The sequence below is a fragment of the Empidonax traillii genome, unplaced genomic scaffold (genome assembly GCF_003031625.1).
Source record: "Empidonax traillii isolate 1590-97213 ecotype Southwest subspecies unplaced genomic scaffold, ASM303162v1 scaffold1069:size343330, whole genome shotgun sequence".
NCBI lineage: Eukaryota > Metazoa > Chordata > Aves > Passeriformes > Tyrannidae > Empidonax > Empidonax traillii.
Window position 1 is genome coordinate 298,492 of NW_020956262.1, and position 24,988 is coordinate 323,479.

The window sequence follows — 24,988 nt, forward strand, 5'->3', positions numbered from 1 at the left end:
CACACGTCCCCTGCAAGAAACCTACCAGTGTGTAAGCATGTCTTGGTCCCCCAGGTCTCTACTCTACCACTTGGCTCTCCAGTGGCTCCAAGACAAAGCTTAGGCAGGATTCTCATGGGATTACAAATTCCTAGGGCTGAGGAAGTGAGGAGCGAGTTTACTCCTTGGGAAAGATGATGTGATTTTTGAGTTGGGCACGTGGAGAGGTTAAATGTCACACTCAGGGCAAGCACCCAGGAGATCCTAAACTGGCTTTTCCCTTGCTCCCTGCCCATACCTCCTTCCTCTCTGACCAGATCTCCTCTCTTCACCACCATCCCTGTAAAACTACTCAGCCATGGAGTGGAGCGGGCGAGGGCCTTTCCCCCGGCTCAGGGCTGCTCCGCACTGAGGTATGTGGGCTGCGGCTGAAAGTGAGGTAATGGAAGGATGAGGCAATGTGCCAGTCAGGGCTTGATCTTGGTTTACAGGGTGTTTCATGGAAAACTCTTTAACAACCAGGTCTGACGCCTTAAAAAGGTAAAAAAAAAAAAAAAAAAAAAGAAAGAAACCAAACGACAACAACAAAAACCCAGCCGCTCCAGTTGGAGTTGGCTGCAATAACGTGTTGCCTGAGGCAATGGAGATGGCAGCGTGAGGCCCGAGAGCCGCGGTCAGCGTTGCAGGGGCCGCGGTGGCACCGCCGCGCTCGGGGCGCTGTTCCCACGGGCAGGGGCAGCAGCGGACCGGGCCCCGACGGAGCGCCGGGGTGACGGGGGGGACGGCCCGGGCTGGGGTGGGCTGGGCCGGCCGCGCCTCCCTCCCGCCCTCCTCAGGGGGTGCTTTCCCTCCCTCCGAGGCAGCGCGGCAGGTCGGGGCGTGCGGCGGCGCGGAGCGGCTGCGGGAGGTGAGGCGGAGCGCCCCGAAATGGCGGCACGGGCGGCAGGGGCGGGAGGCGCGGCGGCCTCGGGGGAGCGGGGCCGGAGAAGGGGCCGGGGGCGGCGGTCCCGGGGGAGCGGGGACAAAGCGGTGCCCCTGGGCCCGTGTGCGGCAGCGGGGCCCGGCGCGCCCTCCCGTCAGCCCTGACCCCTGGGCACCCGGCCGCGGTCACCCAGCCCGGCTCCATCGCAGCGCTGCTGTGCCGCCCCTCCAGCGCCCCGTGCCTTGCACAGCTTCGCAGGGGCTCGACCCTTGCGTGCTTCTTGTTGTTTTGGTTTGGGGTTTTTTTTTGGTTTTTTTTTCCTGGAAGACTGTTTTAACCTGTTGCGAGTGGTGTCAGAAGCTTTGCATTAGTGCATTAGTAAAGGTGTTCTGAATTTTGCCGTAATTTTGTGAAACGATTATCATCCCCCTCTGCCTTTTGTTCAGTTAAGTCTCCCTGTTGTACAGTTAAAGACTTGGCCTTTATGCTGGGCTTGCAGGACCCTTGGAGGCAGAGGAGAGAGAGAGCGAGCCCTTGTTTACCACACAGTCCAGGCGATGTTCTGATTCCTTAATTTTCTGGAAGCTGGATCAGATGGGGAGCAGGTGTTGATGGGTGAAGATGTTCGGCAGTGTTGCTTTCCATAAGGAGTCTTTCCCAGTAGCCTTTGCCCCGTGTCATCTCATAAGGAACATAAACTGATGTAAATTTTAAAAAAGTCTGACTTGTCCTGAGCGCTGCTGTAATCAAGCTGTTGCAGTATCCTGTTGAATTTTAGCAATGACATATCTTTATTTCAGGTTACCCTGTAGCATCCCCTAAATGACACTGCTTCACTTCCTTTGTTTCCCTGCAGCTCTTCCTGGCTTGCTCTGGGAGTTCACATGGTGCCTTCTAGAACCAGGGTTGGTTAACATGGCATAACTCTTCAAAGGTGGCCCAGTAGGGGCCATTTTGTTGAAGCAGTTTTGAAATAAGTCCTTTTTGCCAAAACGTGTTTCCTTTGCCACCTAGGAGGCCATTGCCAACATTCTTAGGGAAGCTTTTGCTGTGATGGATATCTGCTGCCTAGTACTGTTAAGGCTGAAGAGTCTTTTGGCATGTCACCAGTCAAAGGTCCATCCCAGTCTTCCTGGGTGACTCTCGCTGCTGCCAAAGAGGATGCCTGTGATGGAGGGAGCAGAATGCCTCTCTCTGCTGAGCTGTTGCTGAGCTCACAGAAACTAGAAAAGTTGATGCAAAAGTTTTAATGCATTTATGTTCTCTGAAGCTGTCTGTGTGCCTAGGATGGGCAGTTCCCAGTCTGCAGATTGTTGTGAGCTGGGCAATGAGGAATTGGATTGTTGGAAGCTGGGGCAGCATCACTTACGTTTTATGTGAGGCATCTGGTGACAGGTCCCTGTCGAAGGCATAATACTGGCTTGCATAGGTGGGCCTGGGCTCTGCTTTGCCACAGCTGCTCTTACATGCCAGTAATTTTGAATCAGATTCCCTTGCTTAAAGCTTGGGTTATGAGCTAGAGGAGGTATCAACTTTTGAGCTCCTCTATGTACTTCTTCTCGGATCACATCCTTGCTTTGTAGTTTGCTGGTGACTCCTGACCTGTATGTCCTTCTGTCCTTATGCTGTATTTCTGTAAAAAGCATATTTCATTCCAAACTGTTGCACATGTTGATTGGCCTTTGGCTTTTTTAAAATAATGGCTTACCTTCTCAGTGGAGTCTTTCTGCAGGAAAGTCTTTTTGCAGTCTCCTCTGCAGCTGGAGGAGAATGACTCCCCCAGTTGCCTGGTAAAAGTTCTGGCTGTCCCTGCACTATGTTGGCTCCACAAAACAATAAGAACACGCGTTTTCTGAGTGATTGAAACAATGTCCCATGTGTGACACCTCATTTTACTCTGGAGTCTGAGGTGGATAGTCCATCCTGTGGTACATTTTGTGGGAGTTTAATAGTCAAGTTTTCTTTCACCTGCCTCAAAACAGGTGTGTTAAAGGGAGGTGCAGAGTGCTGAGTAATGGGAACTACTACAGTCCTGTTGGCGTTGTGGTTCTCCTCTTGGATTTAATACAAAAGTAATAAATCTTCTGAGTAAGCAGGGAATACCAACCCAAGAAGATTTTTCTGCAAAGCTTTAGTTTCCCAGTCCCCTTTTGCAGAGGGAAGTCTTATGCCAGTTTGGAAGCGGGCAGGGTTCTGAGACCTCTCTTCAAGTTCTGAGGCCTCTCTTCAAGTACAGTAAGGCACACACAGCCAAAATCTTAGATATGCAAAGGCTACTTTCAGTGCAGCCTCCAAAAGTTTGTGTCTTTGGGTGTGAGATTCTTCAACAAGGGGGTGGAAGAAAGCTGCTTGTATTCCCTTGTCAAGCAGAAATGCTAGGTGGGAGTGGCTGATGAAGTGCTCTCTTTACCCTTAGGAAGTTTCCAGCAGGCGTATTATATTATTCTCAGCTAATAACATTTGTATCACAGCTCTAGCTGTTTCCATTGCACTTACATAGAGGGCAACAACTCCCTTGCTCTCGAGAGAGCCCTGAAGAGGCTGACCGGTGAGCTGTGTCTCTTCTAGCCAGGTCATCCCCCAGGTAAACTCTCTTGTTGCTTCTGCATAGTTTGGATTCTGCTGTAAGGAGCACATTGGGCTACTTCTTATGCATAGAAGGAAAATACATATTTATGTGTATTTGTATCTGTAACATCTCTATCACCGTGTGTAGCTGTATGTGGCATACTATCCTGCCTGGTGTTTCCAGGTGTTGTGGTCATTTATAAAGTGATCATACTGTTTCTCTGTTTAAGACAAAAGCTTAGAAAGAAAAAAATAAGTGACTCTGATAAGCAAAAAAGAGGTAGCTTTGTTTTCTCATGTCCATGTCTACCATTACTATCCCCAGTGGCCTCATCAGTCTTGCTCTTGAAACCTCCTGAGAGGACGTTCTTCTACTTCTCTACTCTACTCTCTGCTTTGGGTTTGACACTGGGTTCTCTCCAGCTCTCACTGAGTGTATGCTCTGACAGCTGAGGTCATGGAAAGCCTGAGGGAGGGGCACTCCTGGAAATGACACCTCATCTCAGCTTCCCTGGCTGCAAGGAACAGAAACCTAAGCCTCTCTGGTTGTTTAAAAATCTTCAAGATTGTACAGGTGAAGACCAGGTCTCCTTCTGTCTCACCCACTCTGTGATTTTTTCTTTTGCCACAGCAAAGCTGGAATAAGATGAACAGTGTCACTGTAAAATCACCCCATTTCCCCATTCTTTTTTGCATGTGCATAGAGCTTTCCCCCAGGATGGTGACCATCTTCCCAGTCTGTAAGAAACACGCTTTTCCCTGCCACCCCATGTCTGAAGCCAAGATGTGGAGGGAGAAATGAGGGATGGCAGGCCTGCAGAGTGGAGATGAGGTGTGTGGTCAGTTCTGTGGAGAGCGTCTCATTCCATCTCTCTCCACAGCACAAAAACTGTTGGCTGCCAGGCCCTCTTGGCAAGGATCTGCACTGTAATAGCAGCACTGCTGATGGGCACCTCTCTCATCTGTGTTCCCCTCTGTCCTGCCTGCCAGACTCCTCTGTTTGTGCTCTCAACAGCCTGGGATCCCAGGGAATGAATTCAGACAGTCCTGTTAGTCCTGTGCCATGGATGCTGACAGTAATACAACTCCGGCAAAATGAGAGGGAGGGTGATGACTGTTTTGCACTCCTGGCATTGCATGGCAGAGTAAGAGGTGTGTTTTATGACCTGGGCATTTGGGTATGACCAGCTTGGTCTGTGTTTCTAACCTAAGTTCCTTGTGCTGGTTGGGTGCTTATGACTCTCCAGTCTGAGCCGGAAAAGTGCTGTGCAGCTCCATGGGTGCATTTCGGGCAGGAGTGCAGTAAGATCAGCAGTGGGACTAAAAGTGTATCCGGCTGTGTAGAAGGATGCAAGCAAGAATAGAGGCCATGACATGCCATCTGGGCTTTTCATGCAGTTATAGATACATATGTACTTGTGTGTGTGTAGTTTCACACGTAGTTTTGATGCCAGCAGTGTTGGACTATTGGAGGCAGGATACTGGCTTAGTGGGATAAGGAAGGATGTCAGGAATTATGTTCTGAGGTGGTTAAGGGAGTGTCCTTGGCAGCTGTTTAAATTCATTGGGGTGCTGACCCACAGGCTGTCCACAGGGTGCAGCCAACCAAACACACACCGTGCAGCTCACTCATGATTAGCTCTGCATCCATGTAGGCTGCTGAGGTGAGTGCATCCGAGAGAGGGAGTGTGGAGGATGTGGGATGTGGCACAGCCTCTTAAGAGAGGTGGAAATGAGACGTGGGAGGTGCGAGAGAGGATGTTGCTCAGACACACAGGTTGTTCCTGGCGGCGGTAATGAGGCTGATGAAAGAAAAACCGATGCAGAAGTAGGTGACATAAAATATTTGGCATTGACCATTGTTTCTTATCTGTGGCTGGTGCCAGAGCTGAATGCAAAAGGAGCAAAGTTCACTTGTTCAACCCAGGTTCTTTTTACTTTTATAGGAAAGAAAACAGCAGTGGGGATCTGGGGCAGTGGAAGGAGTTGTTAGGCAAAGTGCCTGTGCTTTGGTGAAATTTGTCCCTGTAGCTGCCTCATGGAAATTGTACACTCCTAAGAAGCTGTGTGTTGAGAGAAAGAAACACATTTGGGAGATGCTGTGGGGGAAAGATCTGCTGCACTGTACAAATGGGCAAGGTGAAACTGTGTCTGAGACCTCACCCTGGAACATTTCTGCTCCTGAGGGGAAGAAGTTGACAAGAGAAAGTTCAAGCAGATAACTACTGTTTTGCATTATTGGCATTGCATGGCAGAGTCAGAGGTGTGTTTTGGGATCAGGGCTGCATTTGAGTCTTGCTGGTCTGGTGGGTATGACTCTCCAGTGTGAGCTAAAAGTGCTGTACAGCTTGGTAGGTGCATCTTGGGCAGCAATGGAATAAGGTCAACACAGACTGAAAAAAGTCCTTGGCAGCTCTTTAAATTCAAATGTATGACTTAACAACATAGCTGGAGTATGAACAATATATTCTTTGGCTTCTTCACTAATGAGATCCAATTAAAACTGAGACCAACAGTGGTTTGAGGTAGGAATTACTGGGGGAGAGGTTTCTGTTTTGTCTCAAGTGCATTGCTGACCTGTCACCTGCCAGAGTAGGAGCCATAGTGCCTGCATGGTTATGTTTTCAGGGAGTGCTCTGATCCTCAGTGACCACCAACAGTAAAGAAAATAAGGGGAAGGATGATTTTGGTCTAATTTATATATCTAACAGAGCCAGCTGGCGGATGCCAACCATGCTGACATTTCTGTCATTCCAGCCAGTGAGCAGGACTTCTGTAGTGCCTGACAAGGCAGGCATGAGTCATGGCCTGTGAATGTCAGTATTTCTTAATAGCTTTGGTGGAATCCAGAAGGGAGGAATTCATATTCCATATCTCACCCCCACGCTGCGCTGGAAACAGAGGTGATTTGCTGTTTTCCTCCATGGTCACTGTGAGCTCCATGCAGAGCTCCTGGGGAGGTGGTGGGGAGCTGTGTGTGCCATCACAGCGGTGTGCTGTGAGCACAGAAGCCAGGCACACGGACACATGTGGCAAGCAATGCCTTGGAGCAGCCAGTGCTGGAGCAGGAAGGGGTCTTGGGTGTGTGTGTCAAGTGCTGTGTGCAAGGAATGTGCATACGGGAAAGCTTTGTTCTTGTGAGTTTGGCTGTTGTAGCATAGAAGGGATGAGTTGAGTCCTTTGTGGAAATACAACTTGCTGAGGAGTTGAGCTGTGGTTACTTGCAGGTCCCCCCTTGCTGTATGGAGTAGCCTCCTTCCATCTTCGCGGAGAGACTTGGCTCAGGCAAGAGGTCTGCCAGAAGTGAGGAGAGATTTGATTTGGTCTCCAATGTTCTTTGTCCACTTGGAGGGTTTTTGGGAGGACAACTTTCCTGTTATTGGGAGGACCTGTTTCTATATTTGGGGAGGAAGAACTGTCAGGATGATTTCTGCACCTTTGAATGCCAGTTGTCTGCTTTTTTTCCTCCTGCTGAACTTCTGTGTTCATTCATGGGGAACGAGGCTGTGCTCAGTGTCAGAGATGGGCTCTGGAGAGCTTAACAAAGGCCTGCTCTGTCCATTGTGCTCTCCCCAGGGTTTACCTTCTGGTATGTGCAGTGTGTCCTGAGACAGGGAAAAAAAAGGGAATTTAAACCACGTGCTTACACCAGGACAAAATCCTGGTTGCTGATGTCACTGGGCTGTTCGCCCTCAGGCACTGGGGAAGTGTGGATCCTGGCTCACAGGTGTGGTGCAAGAGGGGAGAGGGAAAAGCAGACAGTTACAGAGGGAAACCTCTACTTTCATTGGTGTCACAAGCTTTACCTCAGCTACATCTATCTGCATGTGGAAGAAAACCTCCTTGGGGGGAAAAAAAGAAGGGAGATGGAAGCCAGTTTACGTGAGAGCAGTGAAAGTATCCAAATGAAATTATTGTAGTTACATAATTCTTATCAACAGTGTATTTAGCAGTGTGTAAGTGGGAAATTGGTATCCCTGTGTACAAAGAGCATAACTGCTGTGGATCAGCAGTATCCTCACAGATTTTTACTTTGATAGCCCTGTGTAGTTAGCTCAGGTCCATTCTCCCTGCATCAGCCTGACCAAATAGCCTTTTTTGTTTTCCTGAGTTTAAGCACAGGGTAGTGGTTCCCGAGTCAGATGCTGCTCTGTATGCCCATCTACCACTGCAGTGAGAGGTTTCTCTGAGCAGTCAGTGCTGGGAATCTTTCATCCGAGGTCAATAAAAGGAGGATTATTTTCAGTGCCAGAATTGACCTGGTTACTTCCAGCATGAATTTTAGAGTTCAGTCTAAATTCTTTGCAAGTAAGAGACAAGTTTTGTTTTCTGGGTTCCTCTATCCCTTTATATCCCAGAGGGACCTCATTTTTGCAGTGGGCATTTAGTACTGAAGGTAGTTACTGAGTTTCTTTAGAAGCTTTTGACTTGTGTTGTTCCTGGATTTTCTCTTGGGTATGTTTTGCTTTTGATATTTAAGGACTTACTGAGTGTCTTAAATAACGTACAAGTGAGCCATGCTGTGGATTGCTTTTCTCCTCTGGCTCACTAATGGCATGGATGAATTGAAAAATGGATAATGAGTCTGCCCAGTACCAGATGTTTGCCATATTCCTGTCTCTTACTTGCAGAGCAGAATGCTCTGCTGCTTTCTGCTGAGCTCAAAGAAGTAATCTGAGTGCTGGGTATGTGCCAACTGCATTTTGAGAGACTCCTGAGGGAACAAAGTATGTGGTTTCTCCCATCTCCTGAAGCCTTCCTGAATCTTCCTGGTATTTGATGGTTAATCTGGGGTAGAATGTACTATAATAGAAAAGTGGATGACTTTTAGGCTTTAAAATTTTAACCTTTAAAATAACAGGAGATCAGATGAGATGATACGGTCCCTTTTGACTTGAAAATTGACCTCCAAGGGGTGCGTCTGGGGAGGATTAAGTTTCACAGTAAGTTAGGCTTTATTTTATTGAAACTAGCTCATAGACTGCTACTGTAACATGAAGGTGGGTTGGTGGAGAAATCCCCTGCAGGATTTTCCTCCTTTGTTTGAAGTCCAGCTAGTTTGTGCTGGCATCTGTTAGAGGAACCCTTTTCCAGTTTCTTTTTCCTGACAGCTCTAAATGCACTGGATGATACACTGTTGTGGTTTAACCCCAGCCAGCAACTGTGTACAGTGCAGCCAGTCACTCCTCCCTCATCCCCCTATCGTGGTGGGATGGGGAGGAGAATCAGTCGAAAAATATAATTAAAACTTATGGGTTGAGATAAGAACAGTTATCAATTCAAATAAAGTAAAATATAATAAGAACAATAACAATAGCAATAAAAAGGTGAGAGAGGAATAAACCCCAAGAGAAATAAGTGATGCACAGTACAATTGCTCAGCCCCTGCTGACCGATGCCCAGCCCATCCCCCAGCAGTGATCAGCGGCTCCAGGACAACTCCCCTCAGTTTCCGTATTGAGCCTGGTATTCTCTGGTATGGAACATCCCTTTGGCCTGTTTGGATCAGCTGTCCTGGCCATGATTCCTCCCTTCTTGTGCACCTCCTCACTAGCAGAGCGTGGGAAACTGAACGGTCCGTGATCTGGAGTAAGCACTACTTAGCAACAACCAAAACACGGGTTTGTTATCAACATTGTTGTCATACTGAATCCAAACCACAGCACTGTACCAGCTACTAAGAAGAAAACTGACTCTGTCCCAGCCAAAACCAGGACATACACTGAGACAGACTTGCCAAAGTTGCTGTGCTGGTTGTAGCTCTGTAACCTTCACGGAGAGCTGCCCTTTGTGTGTTTATTTGAAGCAGCAGGGAGGACCCGAGCAAGCCCAGCTCCCAGGCCTCTGCCTGGAACCGATGGAGCGAGGTGTTTCAGGGAAGTGGTTGATGGCTCGGGGCTGGGGCATTTCTGCAGAGCTTATTTGTGTGTCCTCTGGGGTGAAGGACTTGTTTTTATCTTTTCTCCTGCCCCCAGGCAGGGTGAAGGGCCAGCAAGTAATTTCCTTGAGGGCAGCCCTTGCCTCCAAGTTATTTATTCACTTGCTGATGCCTCTCTGTCAAGTTTGCAGGCTGGTCCAAAAAAAGCTGCATAAATGGTTTGGTGGAGTTATTAAAAACGTGCTACACAAGAGCAAGGCGGAAGGGGAGGAATGTTTTATTTTTGGCTGGGAGTTGTTTAACTTTACTGGAAGAACGGTCCTTTTCAAGGCAGCCTTACGCAGTGTGGATTGAGCAGTTTCCAGCACTGCTCCTATAGCAACAGGGAGGGACAGCTCCTACGAAATTGGACTTACAGCTCTTGGAAATGAAATGTCATTTAATTTGCCCTTGACTGTGCTTGATATTTGATCTCACTCTAATAAAGTGTTTTTAGCTGTGGAGAGGAGTATAGCTTCTCAAAGCATTCAATGATCGTTTCAAAATACTTCCTGAGACAAGGATACTGGGGATATATATAAGGACTGATGGTCAGAAGAGACTTCTTGGCCATTCCTGGTGCTGCTGTTAGCAAAGTGGATATTTCCAGGTGCAGGAGTGTTCTCACATGAGTAGGCTGTCCTGGGTAGGAAGGGACGCCTCTGAAGGTGTCACCAGTATCTCCAGCTGCCATGATGAGGTGAGAGCTGCTGTTGCCCTCTTCTGTGGCTGCACGATGTGGCTGATGACACTCTTCTGTCAGTGTGCTAGGGCACTGCAAAGTGCATTGCCCCATTCCTGCTCCATTGCTGACATGCTCAGAGGTTTTCTCTGGAATGGCTGATACCAGTCCTGAGCTAATCATAAACATATCAGAAGCAGTAAGAACATTAACCTTAGTTTTCAGTGTCAAATCCCTTGTCAGCTGCTTTTAATGTACGATCTTTGTGGAGCTGAAATTGAGGCAAGCCTGGGAGAGATCTGTGGGATGATTCCAGAGACTTTTACTTTACTCGTTTGTACCACAGAAAGTGAGAAGGGGAACAGCCTACTCAAAGCAAAACAAGTTTTGTACAAAAGCTAAAGCTGGTGTAGGTTTTATGCACCTCTTGCTTTGTGCTGTCTGCTGTCAGGTGTCTCGGGCACAGGCAAGGCAGTGCTAACAAGTAGCTTGAAAACTTTGCACTGCAATGCTTCTGCATTGGTCTTCCAGAGGACAGAAGAGCTTGGCAGATGATTTGTAGAGAACAAAACTGCAATGACACTAAAACCAAATTTTGAGTGACTGTGCACTGGCAAAAATACAGCACATGTTCTTTGGTTAGTCTTTGCTCTTAGTTCAAACCACTGTGTAAAAACCCAGCTCTTTGTAGAGAGTGAAAAAATTGTTATCATTGCTGCATTATTTGCAGAGTGCTTTGAATTCATGTACAGAATTGCCTGAATAGGCTTTTCGGAGGCTGGGAGGATTTTTATCCTCCCAGGACTTTTAGTGCTTGTTGACTTGGTCCTAGTACTGGCATAGCTACAGGGAAGGGAGGTTTTGTGAGCACTCCCTGAAAACACTGAGGACCCAGTGGCTTCACTTCTGAGAGCTGAGCTGGAAATGAATGTGATGAATAGGAAGATAATGAATAGGAAGGGATCAGGCAGAAAGCTGATTCTGCACTAACTGTTTTGTTTAGAAATGTGGTTTAATGCTACTGGTAAGTTCTCCAGCACAGACAAAGCCCTGCTTAAAAAAGAAAAGAAAAAAAAAAGGAAAAAAAACCAAACAAACAAAAAGAACCACACAATGCCTGTGAGCAGAGCTGGGAAAATAGAATTTAAAATACCAATAGTAGGCTGCAGTGAAGAGTTTGTCTTGTCTGTTGGCTAACCCTGACCTTTCTGAACTATTGCTCCTTGTTGTGTCAAACCCTCATTGCTATGAGCTCTCTGCAAACACAGCCAGGCACTGATTCTGGTGCTTCGAGTGAGAGAAAAGAGACGGGTATTGTTCCTCTCCTCAGTTCAATGACTACTGAAGTGGTTCCTGTGTATAAATAGCGTAAAGTGCTTTGGGATCCTTCAGGATAAAGGAAGCCTTATGAAATACAAGAGGATGTTGTTTGACGCAGAAGGAGTTTCCCTTGGTCGCGCAGTGCGTGCCGGTCTCTGGCCTGCCTTCCAGCTCCTCCTGAGGACTGGCTGCTTGGAGGGTCTGTTCGCTTTCCTGCTTATCCACTTCTGGGAGCAGAAGACATGGGCTTTCTGCTTTCAGGATGTGGCTGGCTGCGTGTTTTGTCAGGACCAGAAAGGCCTATGAAGGGTTTTTTGTTTGCTTTGTAGTGCAACAGTGCTATAGTACAAACACGCACAGTCCCAGGCACACTTGATCACTCTTGTCTTTCTCTCTCATGCTTTTTTTTCCTTAATGGTTGTAAAATTGGTTTTATGCCAAGGTCCCTTTTATCGTCAAGGATCTCAAAGCCAGGCATTGCCTCACCCAGGTTTGGCTAACCCCCTCATAAAACACTTAATTCACAGGTATGTGGGTGGTGCTGAACATGTAAATCCTTGTTGAGTTTGAAATTTACGTTTATTGTTATTTATGCTTCAGTAAGCCCCTCCCCTGGGGAATAAACAGTCTTGAAAACGTGAGTGGAAGGGCTGAGTGCTCTGTTCCTGAGAGACGCTCTTGTCTCAAAGAGCAGGCAGCTCTTTGCAGGTGCATTAGGCATGCGGTTCCTCTCTGGATACCTGGCGCTCATCAAAATTAGCAGGAGTTAAGGATCTACATCTCTCTTGAGGGGTCTATTCAAAACACAGCAACTTGATCCACAGTATAAGAAATGAGGGATTTGGCAAGCATCCTGAGGGGTGACAGCAGGACTGTGATGTGCTTGTAGAGATGTTGCCTAGACCCAGAGAGTGTTGAGATGAGATCCTCCAAAACTCCCAGAATGGGAGACTTACCCTCTCTCAGTTCTTTAGAAAGGTGCTCTCCCAGTCAAGAGGTAGGGTCAAGCAGGATCTGCCAAAGATGTCAGGGAGAAGGGTTTTTGACCGAAGTCCATTCTGTGTATCTGCCCCCACAAGCTTAAATGACAATTCCTTTGAGGAAGCTTTGCCTCCCTGGATGTCTGACTCGTGTATTGCATTCTCTCCAGCCCTAGAGGCACAAGTACATTGACTTTGCAGCACGTTCCAACATGCTGAGAGGGAAAGCAAAGCGTTTAGCTCTGCATCCTTCTGGAAGGCCAAGAGTGTGGGAGCAGTATGAAGCAGATGGGTAAATGGCAGGGCACAAGGGCCTCACCGGGAGAGTTTGTGCTCAGCCTCAGGAGGGTACTTCAGAGCTATTGCTTGCCTTGCATGTGACTGTGCCGCCTGTGCCTTCCCTCCTCTCCCCAGTTCCTTGGAAAGTTCCCTTGTCTGATCTTTAGTTAATGATTCCAGGAACTTTGTTTGGCCTGCTTCTCAGTGGCTCAAGTGCTGGGATTTTCACAGTTTCTGTCAAGAGATGTTTTTGTGGTCTAGAAGCTTTGTTGTAATGTGAATCAATGAGTTTCTGTCTCTTATTGGCATCATTTTTCATAGGGAAAATCAGCAGGGGTAATCCAAGCTGATTATTAATGAAGGTGTGTTGCCCATACTGTGCTGGGTGAAGGCCTGCAGGAACCCCTCCTTGAACATAATAGGAAGTTAAAATGGTTATGAATTATTAAATTTGATCTGTTAATAAAAAGTACCTACTTTCTCTTCCCGGGTGGTTTTCAAACACTCCATTATCCCACCCAGGCAAGTCAAGAAGTATTAGTGCTTCCATATCTCAATATGGGCAGTAGATAAGAGCTTAAGCCTTAGGCTGTGAAGTTAGTGTCAGGGTGTAGATCAGAGGATCGTTAATTCAGTACCCAAACAGGTTAGAGAGGAATAATTGCTATTCTCTTCCCCTCATCATCCTGCTACCTGCAGTGCCAGTGGAAACAGACTGCAGGGAGTCTGCCTGCTGTAGGATGAAGGTGAATGGATGAGGTTGGGGCAGTACAAATGATTGCACGAAGTTCGGGACCCTCTATCGTAGAAAAGCAGGGGAAAGAGGGCATACTAGAGGCCATTTTCCAGTACAGCAGCCTTATGCTGCCTAGCTGCCCCCACAGAAATGACAAGCCATGGGATGGCACACCAAGGTTAGAGGGATGGATTGCTAGCAAGGGCCCTCAGCCTCTTGGTTTGTAGTGTGCTGGGTACACTGGAACACACTTGTAGCCATGATGCTTGGGAACAGTGTCTTGATTGTACTTGGGCACGGATAGTGGCTGAAGAAGACTGATTTCCTAGCACACTTTTGCTTTGCAGGGGCCCTGCTCTGCCTTGTGCTCTATATTTTGGGGCCTGTAGGATGTATACAATGAGCTCTGGTACCATCTGTCCACCACTTTTCCTGGGCAGTTCCCATGGGAGGGCTAGCAGTAATGATCACTTCAAGGCACTGACACCAGCTAGGGCTTCACACTGCACAGAAGGGTCATCTTCCTGAGTTCTCTCATGGAGTTGCGTTCAGGCCTTTTGCACCAGAGTGAGCTGTCACTGTGTGTACACAGCCTTGACAGGATGCAGCAGTAAATATAAACCTGTTCTGACAGCTTTCTGCCAGCAGAAGATTTTCATATTCTCTGCTGCTGCAGTGTGTCCCTTTGCTGTTATCCAGTGCATGCTTGGTAGTTTAATCAAATGCATTCACAAGGTGCATTCTGAAACCACGCGGTCTCTTTTTAAAGGACTTGATGGCAAAGCACATAATCAAATATTGATTCCCTGAATAATCTTTGGCATAGTTCATGACTCTCTGCATCTCTCTTCTTTTCTTCTCCAGCTTTCTGCTTTCCTGAATCCAGCAGCAGACCAGAGCCAGCAAGAAGAGAGGAGGTGAAAGAAAGCACTTGGAGAGAACTGAACTTTTGCACTGGTCCTGTAGGCTGCTTTGGTGGTAAAAGGTCAGTGTCAAGACTGTTGATCCATATTGGCTCTCAATTTAGGATAATGGCACACAACGTAAATTTGAGCTCTTCGCCTGCAAAGTTTAGAATCCCTGCCCTGGGAAGGCTTTGCTTAAATGACGTGTAGCTGCTTTCTGGGCAGGTGAGTTGATATGCTGCCAGAGGCCCTTTCTTAGGATGTTCAGAGGATTAAGGAAAGCAACAATGGTAATGTTTTCATCGTACAGAGAGGGAACTTAAGAGAGCTCATGCTTTCAAAGGCTGGACTTCAGCCTTGCTGGAGAATGAGGTCTTTGGTCAGTTTGCTGAAGATTAAAGTTATTGGCCCACACCTGCGCTGCACATACCAAAGGGAGGACATCTGCATTGCTAATGGCTGCTGAAGTTGTCAGCCCAGCTCAGACAGGCTCCAGTGGAACGTTTCCCTCCAGGCCAGCAGCGTACCCAGTGGGTGCGTTAGGGGGCTCTACTGGTAGGGGGCTGCATCCTATGGGGTGCTACTTTTGTAGCAGCGTAGGTGCAGTGGGATTTCCTGCAGCCAGTCTTTCTTATGTGCACTGGCAAAGAGGTTAGAAGTTCTCTAACTTCTGGCGTACGAGATATCTATGAAGTAGATGTCACTGATGTGTTGGATACCAATTTTCTTGCTATCACTCAAAAATCAATACTTAAAAATAATGATGCTCTTAGTGGCCCAGGAGCTATTTAATTTGCTTTGGCATTGTTTCTTCCCCATCTGTCAGATGCTGCTTTAGGGCAGGTTGTGCAGAAAGTGCCTGCAGGCCTGGCTTTCTTTGCTGTTTAATTAAGTACTGTTACTGTGCAAGTTGAGGCAAATGCACCAAGCAGTGTCTGGGATGACTAAATGAATGTCTAGCCAGCAGGGGAGTGTGTGTGTGCGCGTGTGTCACGTGCTTTCTGCAATGGGATGTGGGTGTGTGCCTGTATGTGCCTTTGGGCCTGCAAATAAAAATACATTGGGGTGCTGTGGGACACCCAGAGCAAGTTCTGCCATTGAAATTTTAGGTGGGTCAGCACAACGAAACAGCTGTTTGTGCAGTGCTTGTGTTCCCAGGTGCTCAACACCCAGAAGTGGAGCCAAACTGCTCGATTTCTGATGAGCTCCCTGTTGTCCTGTTTGTCCTAAGGGTTCAATCTCAGTAGGATGAGAGCCCAAGAAAATCAGACCATGGAATGGTTTCACTTTTGAAGTCGTCCCAGCCTTGCCTGGCAGTCATGCACTGTATATTCCTATCCAGCTATAGGAGGTTGTGCCTGGCATTCAGACAGGGCAGGATGAGCTCACTTTTTGTCTTTTTTTAATTTTTGAGATGTTCATATAGGTGGATCATCCTTTGCTCCTTGCTCTTCACGTAGATGCTTCACTGTTGCCCCATTCTCTTGTACTTTTAGATTACTAGCATCTCTCAATCTCTGGTGTATTGGAACTAGCAAGCCTCATTAATGGTTGCCAAAATTGCTTTGCCAGACAGTCCTCTCATAAGTATGGATTTTGCTAATTCCAAAAGAGTTAGCTCCAGTTCACTGTCTGAAGTAGTCTGTTGGCAAAAGCACTCTTGAGTCAGTGAGATTTGTTGGTGTAGGGCTTTTGCTAATTTGCCAGGCACCTGAAGCCTGTCATGCCTCACAGGTGGCATTCCTCTGTCAACAGGGCTTCTCGGTGCAGATCCTTATAACATCACTGGATTTAGAGGAAGATGAAGGTCCTGCAGTGGGGAAGAGCAGAGGCAAAGATCAGACCAAGGGACTTGCCCAAGTCCATGCACAAAGTGTGTGTCAGAGTGGAAAGCTGGATTCAAGCTGTGCAATTCCCAGTTTCTTGAATTAATCTTCAAATTATTACCCCTCCCTTTCATCTCTAGGTTCTGTCACACTGAGTTAGTCCTTGTTTTCTCTTCCCAGCTTTGTGCATTTTGTTTTCCTTAGAGGATTATTTCTCCTTATCACTTAGATTGAAGTGCACGTGGGCATAGCAGGAACCTGTTGTTGTTTCTGGTGAATTCACTTTCATAGCCTGTATACCACAATTGCTTGCTTAAATTTAGCTTGCTGATGTCAGACTGGACCAAGTGAACTTCATTATGGAAGTGCTTTTAGTCTTCTAACCACTTTTTCAGTTAGCAAAGTGCTTCCCCTTATGAAGCTCATGTTTAATTGATATGTTTTTATGTGTTTGTAAATACACCTCTGTGGCAGAGCTTGCCACTTTCTGTTCCTTGGAGAGCTCATTCATAATTACCGTGTGATTCAGAGTAGATCTTTACCTCAGTGTTTTAAAATAGAACGTGTTAATTACTGTTACTGCTTCTTGTCTGGTTTCAAGAGTGATTTGTATCACTTCTGAGGGTCTGTTACGAGATAACTGAAGGCAGGAGACCCTGGTTACTTCAGTGAATTCAGGATGAGGCCTCCCCGTATTCAGCCGGGTGCTGTGGTACAGATCAACACCTCCGTGCTTTTTGGGACCATGAGGTTCAGAGCCTGTAGTCACCATAAGCCTGGGAGGGAGATTGTGGCTCCCCTCTCCATTGCCTGGGCTCTTTGGGAAAGGTATTTCACTGTAGTTTCCTGCCCTCACTTGCTTTCCCTGAAGACCAGGGTATCTCCCTAAAGCCTGTCTTGGTAGGTGATGGGAGGCAGCAGGCACTCTGAGGTGAGGAGCACAAACACATGACTTCCAAAAAGAGGGTCTGGAGAGAGCTGTTTCCCTGAATAGCTGGCTGGGTGAGTCATATAGCAAGCAGAGGCAGCCAGTGCCATCAGCTCTGCTCCTGGCTAGGAAGGATAGATTATACAGGAGACAGCCCTGATTGCTTTCTGATTCATGGCCTGCCATCCCTGGTGAATCACCCTGCTTTATAAACCTGCTGCTGTTCCATGCCAGCTTTCTGGAAACAGGCAGATTCTCTGACAGCAGCAAAGCCAAGTGCCTGAAAGGTCTGTGCATAGCCCTGGGTGGAGCAGGACCTGCAGTCTTGGGGGGGATTTCAGGCTGTCGCCCGAGTGCAGGTGCAGTCTCAGCTGTGTGTTTGCCCAGTCCTTACCAAGAAAAGGGTGCAGTTGTGACTGGGATTTCTGCACTCTTGGATCAGAAGGAGGGACAAGTTAGTGTCCTTTGCTAGGGCACAGCATCTGCTCTATGGCAATATGTGGAAATACCTGTAGTTGCCTTTTTTTTGGCGGGGGACATACTCTAAGGGGAAGGAAGGAAGGAAGGTTCCTAAAGTCCTTGGGAGTAAGAGGGTAACTGGGTCAAGGATTCAGCCCAAGGACAGTAAGCCTTGTTACTATCCCCTGGCTATCACTGATAGGAATCAGGGTCAGTCTCTGCAGACCTACAGTGCATGTTCCTCTGTATACAGCCCTGATATTAGGAGGGGTAGGCAAAAGAGCTGTTACCAGAGGGCATGTCTCAGGTCTGGGCTGAGGTACCCTTTGGGTTGTGCTGGCATGTGTGGCTGTGGGAGCCTGCCTTGCTGCTGCCATTCTTGTTCTGTTGCTAAATGAAGCTTTTGGGAGCTGTAAATCTGTCACCTTCCATGAATGTTGTGTTCACGGGTGTCTTGGCATGAAGAATTTGCAAGTCTGTTCAGTACATGCAGTATCTGCAGCATCCATTCCTTCCCACCGCCCCGGGCCCTTTTGTGCTGCAACACGGTAATTAATCTGAGCATTGCTGGAGGTTCTGATCTCTCCTGAAGATAACTCTGCAGAGTTGTTCTCCTTGGTCTGTGCCACCATCTCAGAGCTGCTCCCTTTGCTGGTGAAAGGGCCTTCTGCTGCCAACTGTTGTTGCCAGATGTTATTCTAGAGAAAAATGTTTTGTTGTGAAATGGTGATGGGGGGGGAGCAGGCATGGGTGGGACTGCTGGCACGTTCTCACCCTGGCCTTCCCTGGTAGCTTCATTTGTTAGTTTCTAAAGCACAGGCCTGGCTGGGGTTTAGGAGTGGGCTGGCATGAAGCACAAGAAAATGATGCTGCAGAATGGGCAGCTGCTGTTCCCGGCCTGGGTTCATCTGGCTCTAAAGCCAGAGCTTAGCAGTGTGGTGGCAGAGATAATAATGACAGTCACCTGATGTGCAGCCTGGCTGTGCATACAGGTTGCTCACTTTCTTTGCTGTCAGGTGTTTTACCAGCACAGATCAGTGTCTGTACTGCATGGCTGCGTTGCAGCTGCAGTGGGTCCCTGGAGGAAGCTTACACCACTTGTGGAAAAAAGTTCTGTAATCTAAGTAAGTGTGAACTCAGTGGTTCTGGAAAAATGGAGAGGCTGTTTGCCTGCCTGCTTCCAGGGAAATTGCTGTTTTAGGAAAACATTGTGCTCTGATATGGCTGCATGATCATTCCCTGCTGGCTGCTGGGGGAGGAAAGGGATGATTTTTTTAATTGAATGCAAGTGGTGTGAATTTGGTTGCACTTCTGCATCCTGCCTCACACAGGTGATGCTGCCAGTGATAATCCGGGCAGTGCCTTTGTCCTGTCCACCTGATCAGGCAGTGGTGAGAATATTTTTTTTTCTGAGAGATTCAGATCTCCTGAGGTCTGAACAACAGGCAGTGAAGTGACATGGAGCTGCACTTGCTGCAGACCTGCTTCTGAGAAACCTGCTCAAGAGCAGCAGATCTGTAACACTGGGACTGACTCACAACAAACTCCCATTTGTTGTGTATGCAGAGGTGTTCTACACTGTCAGATCAGCTGAAGCCAGTGGTTAATGTTTCTTACTCTTAGGAGCTGGGACAGCTGCCCTGGGAAGCAGCTAGCCAGTGAGAAGGGCCATGAGAAGTAAGCAGTGAAGAAAAGAATTAATTGCTCCAACATACTACTGGGGTTCAAAGAGGATAGGACATTTGAACTTATAACAAGTACATTCCCAGTTACAGTTGTAAAGTTTAAAAATAGCTCAAACTTGGAGAAGGATCTATTTAAGGGAGTTGTAACTAATACCAGTAAGAAAATAATGTTCTTTGGAGACAGGTTATTCTGCAGATATCAAAGACAGAGGTTTCTGTTGCCGCCTTCAGAATGGCAGTTACAGTTGGTAGTCAGGAGCCAGATTGGATTTTCTGGAGAACAGAGGATGAAGGCAGGACAGGAAGACCGCATGCTGGTACTTTCTGCCTCCCTTTCATACTGTACAAGGTCCTGTGTGTTGTAGGTCACCCAAATGGATATGGGAGTTCTTTATATAAACAAGCACTGTCCTGCATCCTTGAAGTCAGTTGAATGGCTTTCTTCAGCAGAAGGTTGAAAGTGTTAGTTCTTGCAGGAGGGGAGTAGTAACAATGGCCTTTTGGGAAAAGAGATGTGATGAATGACTGACTCAAGATCTTCTCTCTCCTTTTTTTTTTTTTTTTTTTTTTTTTTTTTCCCCACAGGAGCTTTCTGAGCCAGAAAGATGCGTGAGTATACAGAAAAGAAGGAAACATGTGGGACCATCTGTCTGAAGTACCTGCTCTTCATCTTCAACTTCTTTTTCTGGGTAAGAAACTTCAGTCTGTTTCAGAGACACTGAGATGGCACTGCAATTTTGGTGTCAGGGGCACAGAAATCCTGGGCTTGATAAAATCTTTGTCAAAAAGTGCTGATGTCAGTAGGACATAGCTTTTGTCCTGTGGGGTGAAATCGTGTCCCTTGGGATTGCCTGCCCATGCTGCAGAAGTTGTGGTTGTAGTAGTGTTGTCTGTAGTTGTTTGTAGGTCATGTTATCAAATATAGAAAATAACGGAGCCTGAAAATAAACTTTGTTTTTTCACCTGGTTTACTTTTTCCAGGATCCTGAGGGCTCCACTATCTTGCCATTCCTCCTCCCAAAATGGCAGAGACAGTCCTGGCAGTGAAGTGGGACAGCCAGAGCATGGATAACACACACCTTCTTGCAGTTGGTCCACACTAGAGCTTTGTCAGAGTTACGCTTTCCACCGGAAAAGTTACTGATGCCAAAGGGCTGTGTTTTACTTTGGTGCATGGGACAGAGCACTGGAGTGTCCAAGTCAGATCTTTAAGAAAAACTGTCTGAGCTTACTAGAAGCTGCACAAAACCCTCTGGAAACACAAGGCTTGCAAAGAGAGAGGGGCCTGCTAGCACTGTGGTTGGTTTCTCTGTGTTTATTTGCTGCCAAGTTTAGCGCTAAACTGTCCTTAAACATAGATCATCTTTGGCTCAGCTTATGGAGCTGAGACTCATTCTGGTGTCCCTGTGCAGTTGCTCTGGGAGGTGAGGAGGTTGATGCATCAGACGCCCTTCATGTGCTTGCTTCTCTCCCTTCCCAGCTGGCCGGCGGGGCCGTGATGGCAGTGGGCACCTGGACCCTCGCTGAGAAGAGTGACTACATCAGCCTGCTCTCCTCCAGCACATACTCTGCAACTGCTTATATTCTGGTGGTGGCTGGGGTGGTGGTCATGGTTACTGGCATCCTTGGTTGCTGTGCCACCTTCAAAGAACGTCGGAATTTGCTGAGAGTGGTAAGTTTTGTTTGGTAGTTTTGTTTGGGGGAACAGCTTGGCTGTGTTGTGCGCCAACCTTGTTTGTTTGTCCTGGACCAAAAACCATGGAGGCCTCCGGCTCCTGACAGCAGTGCTGTCCTTGTCCTGGGGGGGGCAGGTTTTACTGCAGAGCATTTCCTTTCATCGACACAAAGAATGTGCTGCGTGGTTCAAAAGTACAAAGCAGAGCTGTAAAACCTGTGCTTTGTGTAACAATGTATATTTGAAACTGTTCAAAATCTTGTGGCTTTTGTCTCCTTCTTCTTCCCTGCCCATCCTGTATCCTCTTCTGGAAAATGGGAAGGAAGAGGAAAATATGAGAGACCTGCAGCAAAACTAGCTTTTAATGACAGTAGGTCTGAGCCAGATTAACACATTTCTTTACTTGGCTGTCAAAAATCAGAACGTTTCCAATATTTTCTTTAGTTGCAAAAAAAAAATTTTAGTTTTGCTTCAACAACAAAAAAATCCCTGCCATACTGTTTTGATAATCTGCTGCTTCTTTTACACCTTTCTCTGTGTTACTTCCTGAGCTCCCTGCTCACACGCCTACACTGAAGTTTTTGACTAGCCCTGAGGTTTCTGTCTTGCTCCTTCCTTCTCAAATGTCCCCTTCAGTCTGGAGTGCAGCAGCAGTCCATTTTGGTATCTGGGCTACAGTAGTGAGAGCAGTGACCGAAATAACAATGCATGGCTCTTGGCCTTCACAAGTACAGAAAAAGATACTTCGACAGCTCTTCACCAGCTCCTTCCTTTACAAGTGCTTGTTCACCTGACTGTCCCATTTCTCCTCTTTTATTTGGATAGAGGAGCAGAAATAGAAGTTGTGAGCAAGCTTGATGCTTGTACCACTGCTGTGAATCCCTGTGAGAGGCAGAGTAGGGCCAGGAAGAGCAAATAAAATTTAGAGGGGGACACAGTGAGTGCATTGCTGATGCTGTTCATTAGCCTCCTAGTCTGCAGCAGACTGTTTTGGCCTTGCTTCGCTTGCTCTCCATGCCAAAGAGATCTCCCTTTGTCTTTTTCCCTCAGCCAGAAGCCACGTATGAAAATCCAGTGGGGTTTTCTTTGTTATTCTGCCATAGAAAACTAATAATTGTCTCTTGGGAACAACAGGTCACTCTGTCTCCTTACACCACTGGTCCTTTCAGAGTGGCGGGTCGTGACAGGCCTATTGTCTCTCCTTGCTTGTGCTTTGCTTTGGTTGCTGTGAGTAATCTGAGATAGGGCTGTACTTGCCAGGGCTGGGTGAGCCTGGCTGGGGGCCTCTGCCAGCTCTGAGCTCAGACAGTAATCCTGACAGCTTCAGTCACCCCAGGGTCTGTGCCAGCCGGTCCCAATTTCCCTCTGTACAAGAGACCCCTGTAGATGTGGGAGGGAGCGGTATAAGAGGCACTCCTTGCTCTCCCCAGTGCTTTCTTTGTGCCTTTAAAAATCAATTTCTGACAGCTTTGGGTGCTGTTTGTAAAATGGGTATCTGGTGTTTAGTTTGTTTTTCTGTTGAAGACTTGGGAAGCTGTGAATTTTTTTTGTTGCCTTCTACGTAACTACAAGTTTTATGGACCCACTTCAAGGCTTTTCATAGTATTTCATTGCTGACCACCCACAGCTGTGCTACTGTTTTTATGACATTGCTTATTTGCCTTTGTTAATTAAGTTCTGTGCTGAGGCTTGGGCAGCAGATGTGGAGTTTCTCTGGCTCCATGAGCAGGCACAGCAGTGGAACTGCAGCCTGACTGTCTGTGATGCTGCATTCCAGCTCTTTATAAGCACAAAGACCACTAGTATGTTATACATCAGTCAAGATGCAAGCAGGAGTCTCAGGAAAAGACCCATCAAGTACAAGACCTTGCATGTAAAGAGAGAACTTAGGGACTGTCCCCTCACACTGTCTCTTCTCATCAGCTACCTTGGACAGGGAGAAGGGAACACACAGGGGTTATCATTCTGTTCCTGCTGCATTTCACCTTGGAGCCTTCCCGCTGAAGTGAGGTTGCTGATTTAGTAGTACAGTTGCTATATATCTCTTCTTCAGGCAGTAGAAAGATGCCTCCAGATAGTTACTTGGATTGTTGGTGTGTTGAACTATTTTTTGGGTTATTCAGAGAAAACACACTAACGTTTGGTACTTCGTTCAGACACTTGAAGCTGGATGGAAGCAATTTGGACCCTGTAGGTCTTGAGACGTCAGATAGCTCTGACTCTGGCTTAGAGCCAGGGTAAGAGTAAATTCTGCCCAGAGTTCACCCAGGTCCAGGCATGTGTCTGCTGCAAGACTTTGGGTGATCACACATTTCTGACTTGGGAAGCAAGTAGGGCATGTCCCTACAGTTCCATGCCAGAGCTGGCCTACTGCTCCCATAACAGACCTCTGAGAAAGCCCTTTAGCTATGGATGAAGAGGAGGGAGAGCAGCCCTGTACTCTGCATGTGTCCATAGTGAAAGCTGCTGCCCCCCTATATCAGCATGATACTTGGAGGTGGCCTTCAGGGAACAATGACACTGAGATAAGGATAATGTTGGAGTGAATCAGCAGAGACAGGTTGGATTCATGCGTGGTAGATGCACTAACCTCCCTCACAAGGTTTTACAAGGGCCTTGTGACTCAAATTTTTTAAGGTCTGCTGTGTGGTGACACAGCTTCAGCTCTACCTAATGTCTCTGACATTACACAGAACAGGGAGGAATAAATAAGCTTTCGTGTTCATCGGTTGTTCTCAGCATTCTGCCATGCTCCTGCCTCCTTCTTGGCAGAGAGATGATGTCAAAGCAGTTAACATAACTAGGTCCCAGCAAAAAGAGCCAGCATTCTGTCAAGGCATGCCAACCATTTCCTGCCCCCTTCAGCCTCCTGTGAGTGTTGGGACCAGCCTTTAGCTATCCTGCTCCCCTCTGGGTGACTCATTCTGCTGGTATGAATGGGTACCTTGTACAGGCTGCAGAGATGGTCAGTGATCATCGGGGGAGAGCGGGGCTGGGGAGTGAAAGACTGAGATTGTGTGCTCAGATTAAAGCCGGGTCTGCAGATAAAACCCAGCTGTCAGTCCTTTGCAGCTGCTGAATCCCAACAGGGTGAAAGAGGAAGCCTGAGTGTTTTTGTAATTTTACTCCTGCAAAATGGGCTTGGAAACACCTGGAGAAAAGAGTGCACAGTGGGATTCTAAACCTCATACAATCAAAGGCATCTTTGCTGTGTAGGTCACCTTGCTGTGTCCAGGCCTTCACTGTCCTTTGAGAAGGGAGAGATGGCTTGATGTCTAGTGACATTTTTAGAGAGCCATTCACTTCATATCTTGACAACAGACCTTTCAGGGATAAAACAGAAAATAGGTGATAATTTCCTTGTTCTGTCCTGGGGAGATCAGCTCTTCCAGGGACTTAGTGTGAGGTTCTTGTTATAGCTGGAACTGGTGTCTGTTCAGCTTTATCTACAGAAAGATGAATTTAATAGCAGTCATAGAAGAGCCTGGATCTGTAAAGAGACTGTTCATTGCTGACCAGAGGCAGGGGCTGTTTATTAAGATAGGGATTTTCGCTGAAAATCTGTCTTTGACCCTAAGGAGGTAGTGGCCACATCACCCTGTGTCTTCAGGCCTACTTTGTCCTTTTAATCTAGAATAATCCTCATGGGTTTGGCTTCCCTACCTGTGTATAGGAATAGGCCTCCCAAACAGTTTTCTGCATTGTCCATATGACATTGTCCACATGATATTGTCCCCTCAGCCTCTGGCTGAGTCCCACAGGAGTCACTGGGAACAATAATCTATGCTTTATGCTTAGCTGCTCTGCTGTGTATCAAAACAAGCAAAAGTTGTTTTTTTTTTGTATTGATGTCAGAATTAGATGTTTTCTATGATACTGAGTGTATTGATGTCAGAATTAGATGTTTTCTATGATACTGAGTGTAGTCATCACGTTATCCGGCAACCACTTTCTTTTGTACAGTGATATTATCTCAGTTGCCTGCACTTTTCCATTCTCTATATCCCTCTGGCTCTTGGAGTTAAACTCACACTTGCTCCTGCTTGTCTTCAATTATCCTGTGGTTTGGTGGTTTTTTTAACCTGTGGGATTGTTCCTTTCCTACCCTGTCAAGGACTGAATCCCAG

General features: G+C 47.1%; 1 protein-coding gene across 2 annotated transcripts in view; it reads left to right on the forward strand.

Moving 5' to 3' along the window:
* The first annotated feature begins 319 nt into the window (after nt 1-319).
* Nucleotides 320-24,988, forward strand: part of CD151 (CD151 molecule (Raph blood group)) — a 33,758-nt gene continuing 9,089 nt past the window's right edge. The window contains exons 1-4 of one of the 2 annotated variants that reach the window (XM_027904636.1): nt 320-392; nt 14,248-14,368; nt 19,772-19,875; nt 20,667-20,858. In XM_027904636.1, coding sequence (XP_027760437.1) covers nt 19,792-19,875; nt 20,667-20,858 — 276 coding nt within the window. In that variant the 5' untranslated portion in view covers nt 320-392; nt 14,248-14,368; nt 19,772-19,791. Of the gene's footprint in view, nt 393-779; nt 887-14,247; nt 14,369-19,771; nt 19,876-20,666; nt 20,859-24,988 lie in introns of those variants that run through there. The other variant, XM_027904635.1, reaches the window with a different exon arrangement.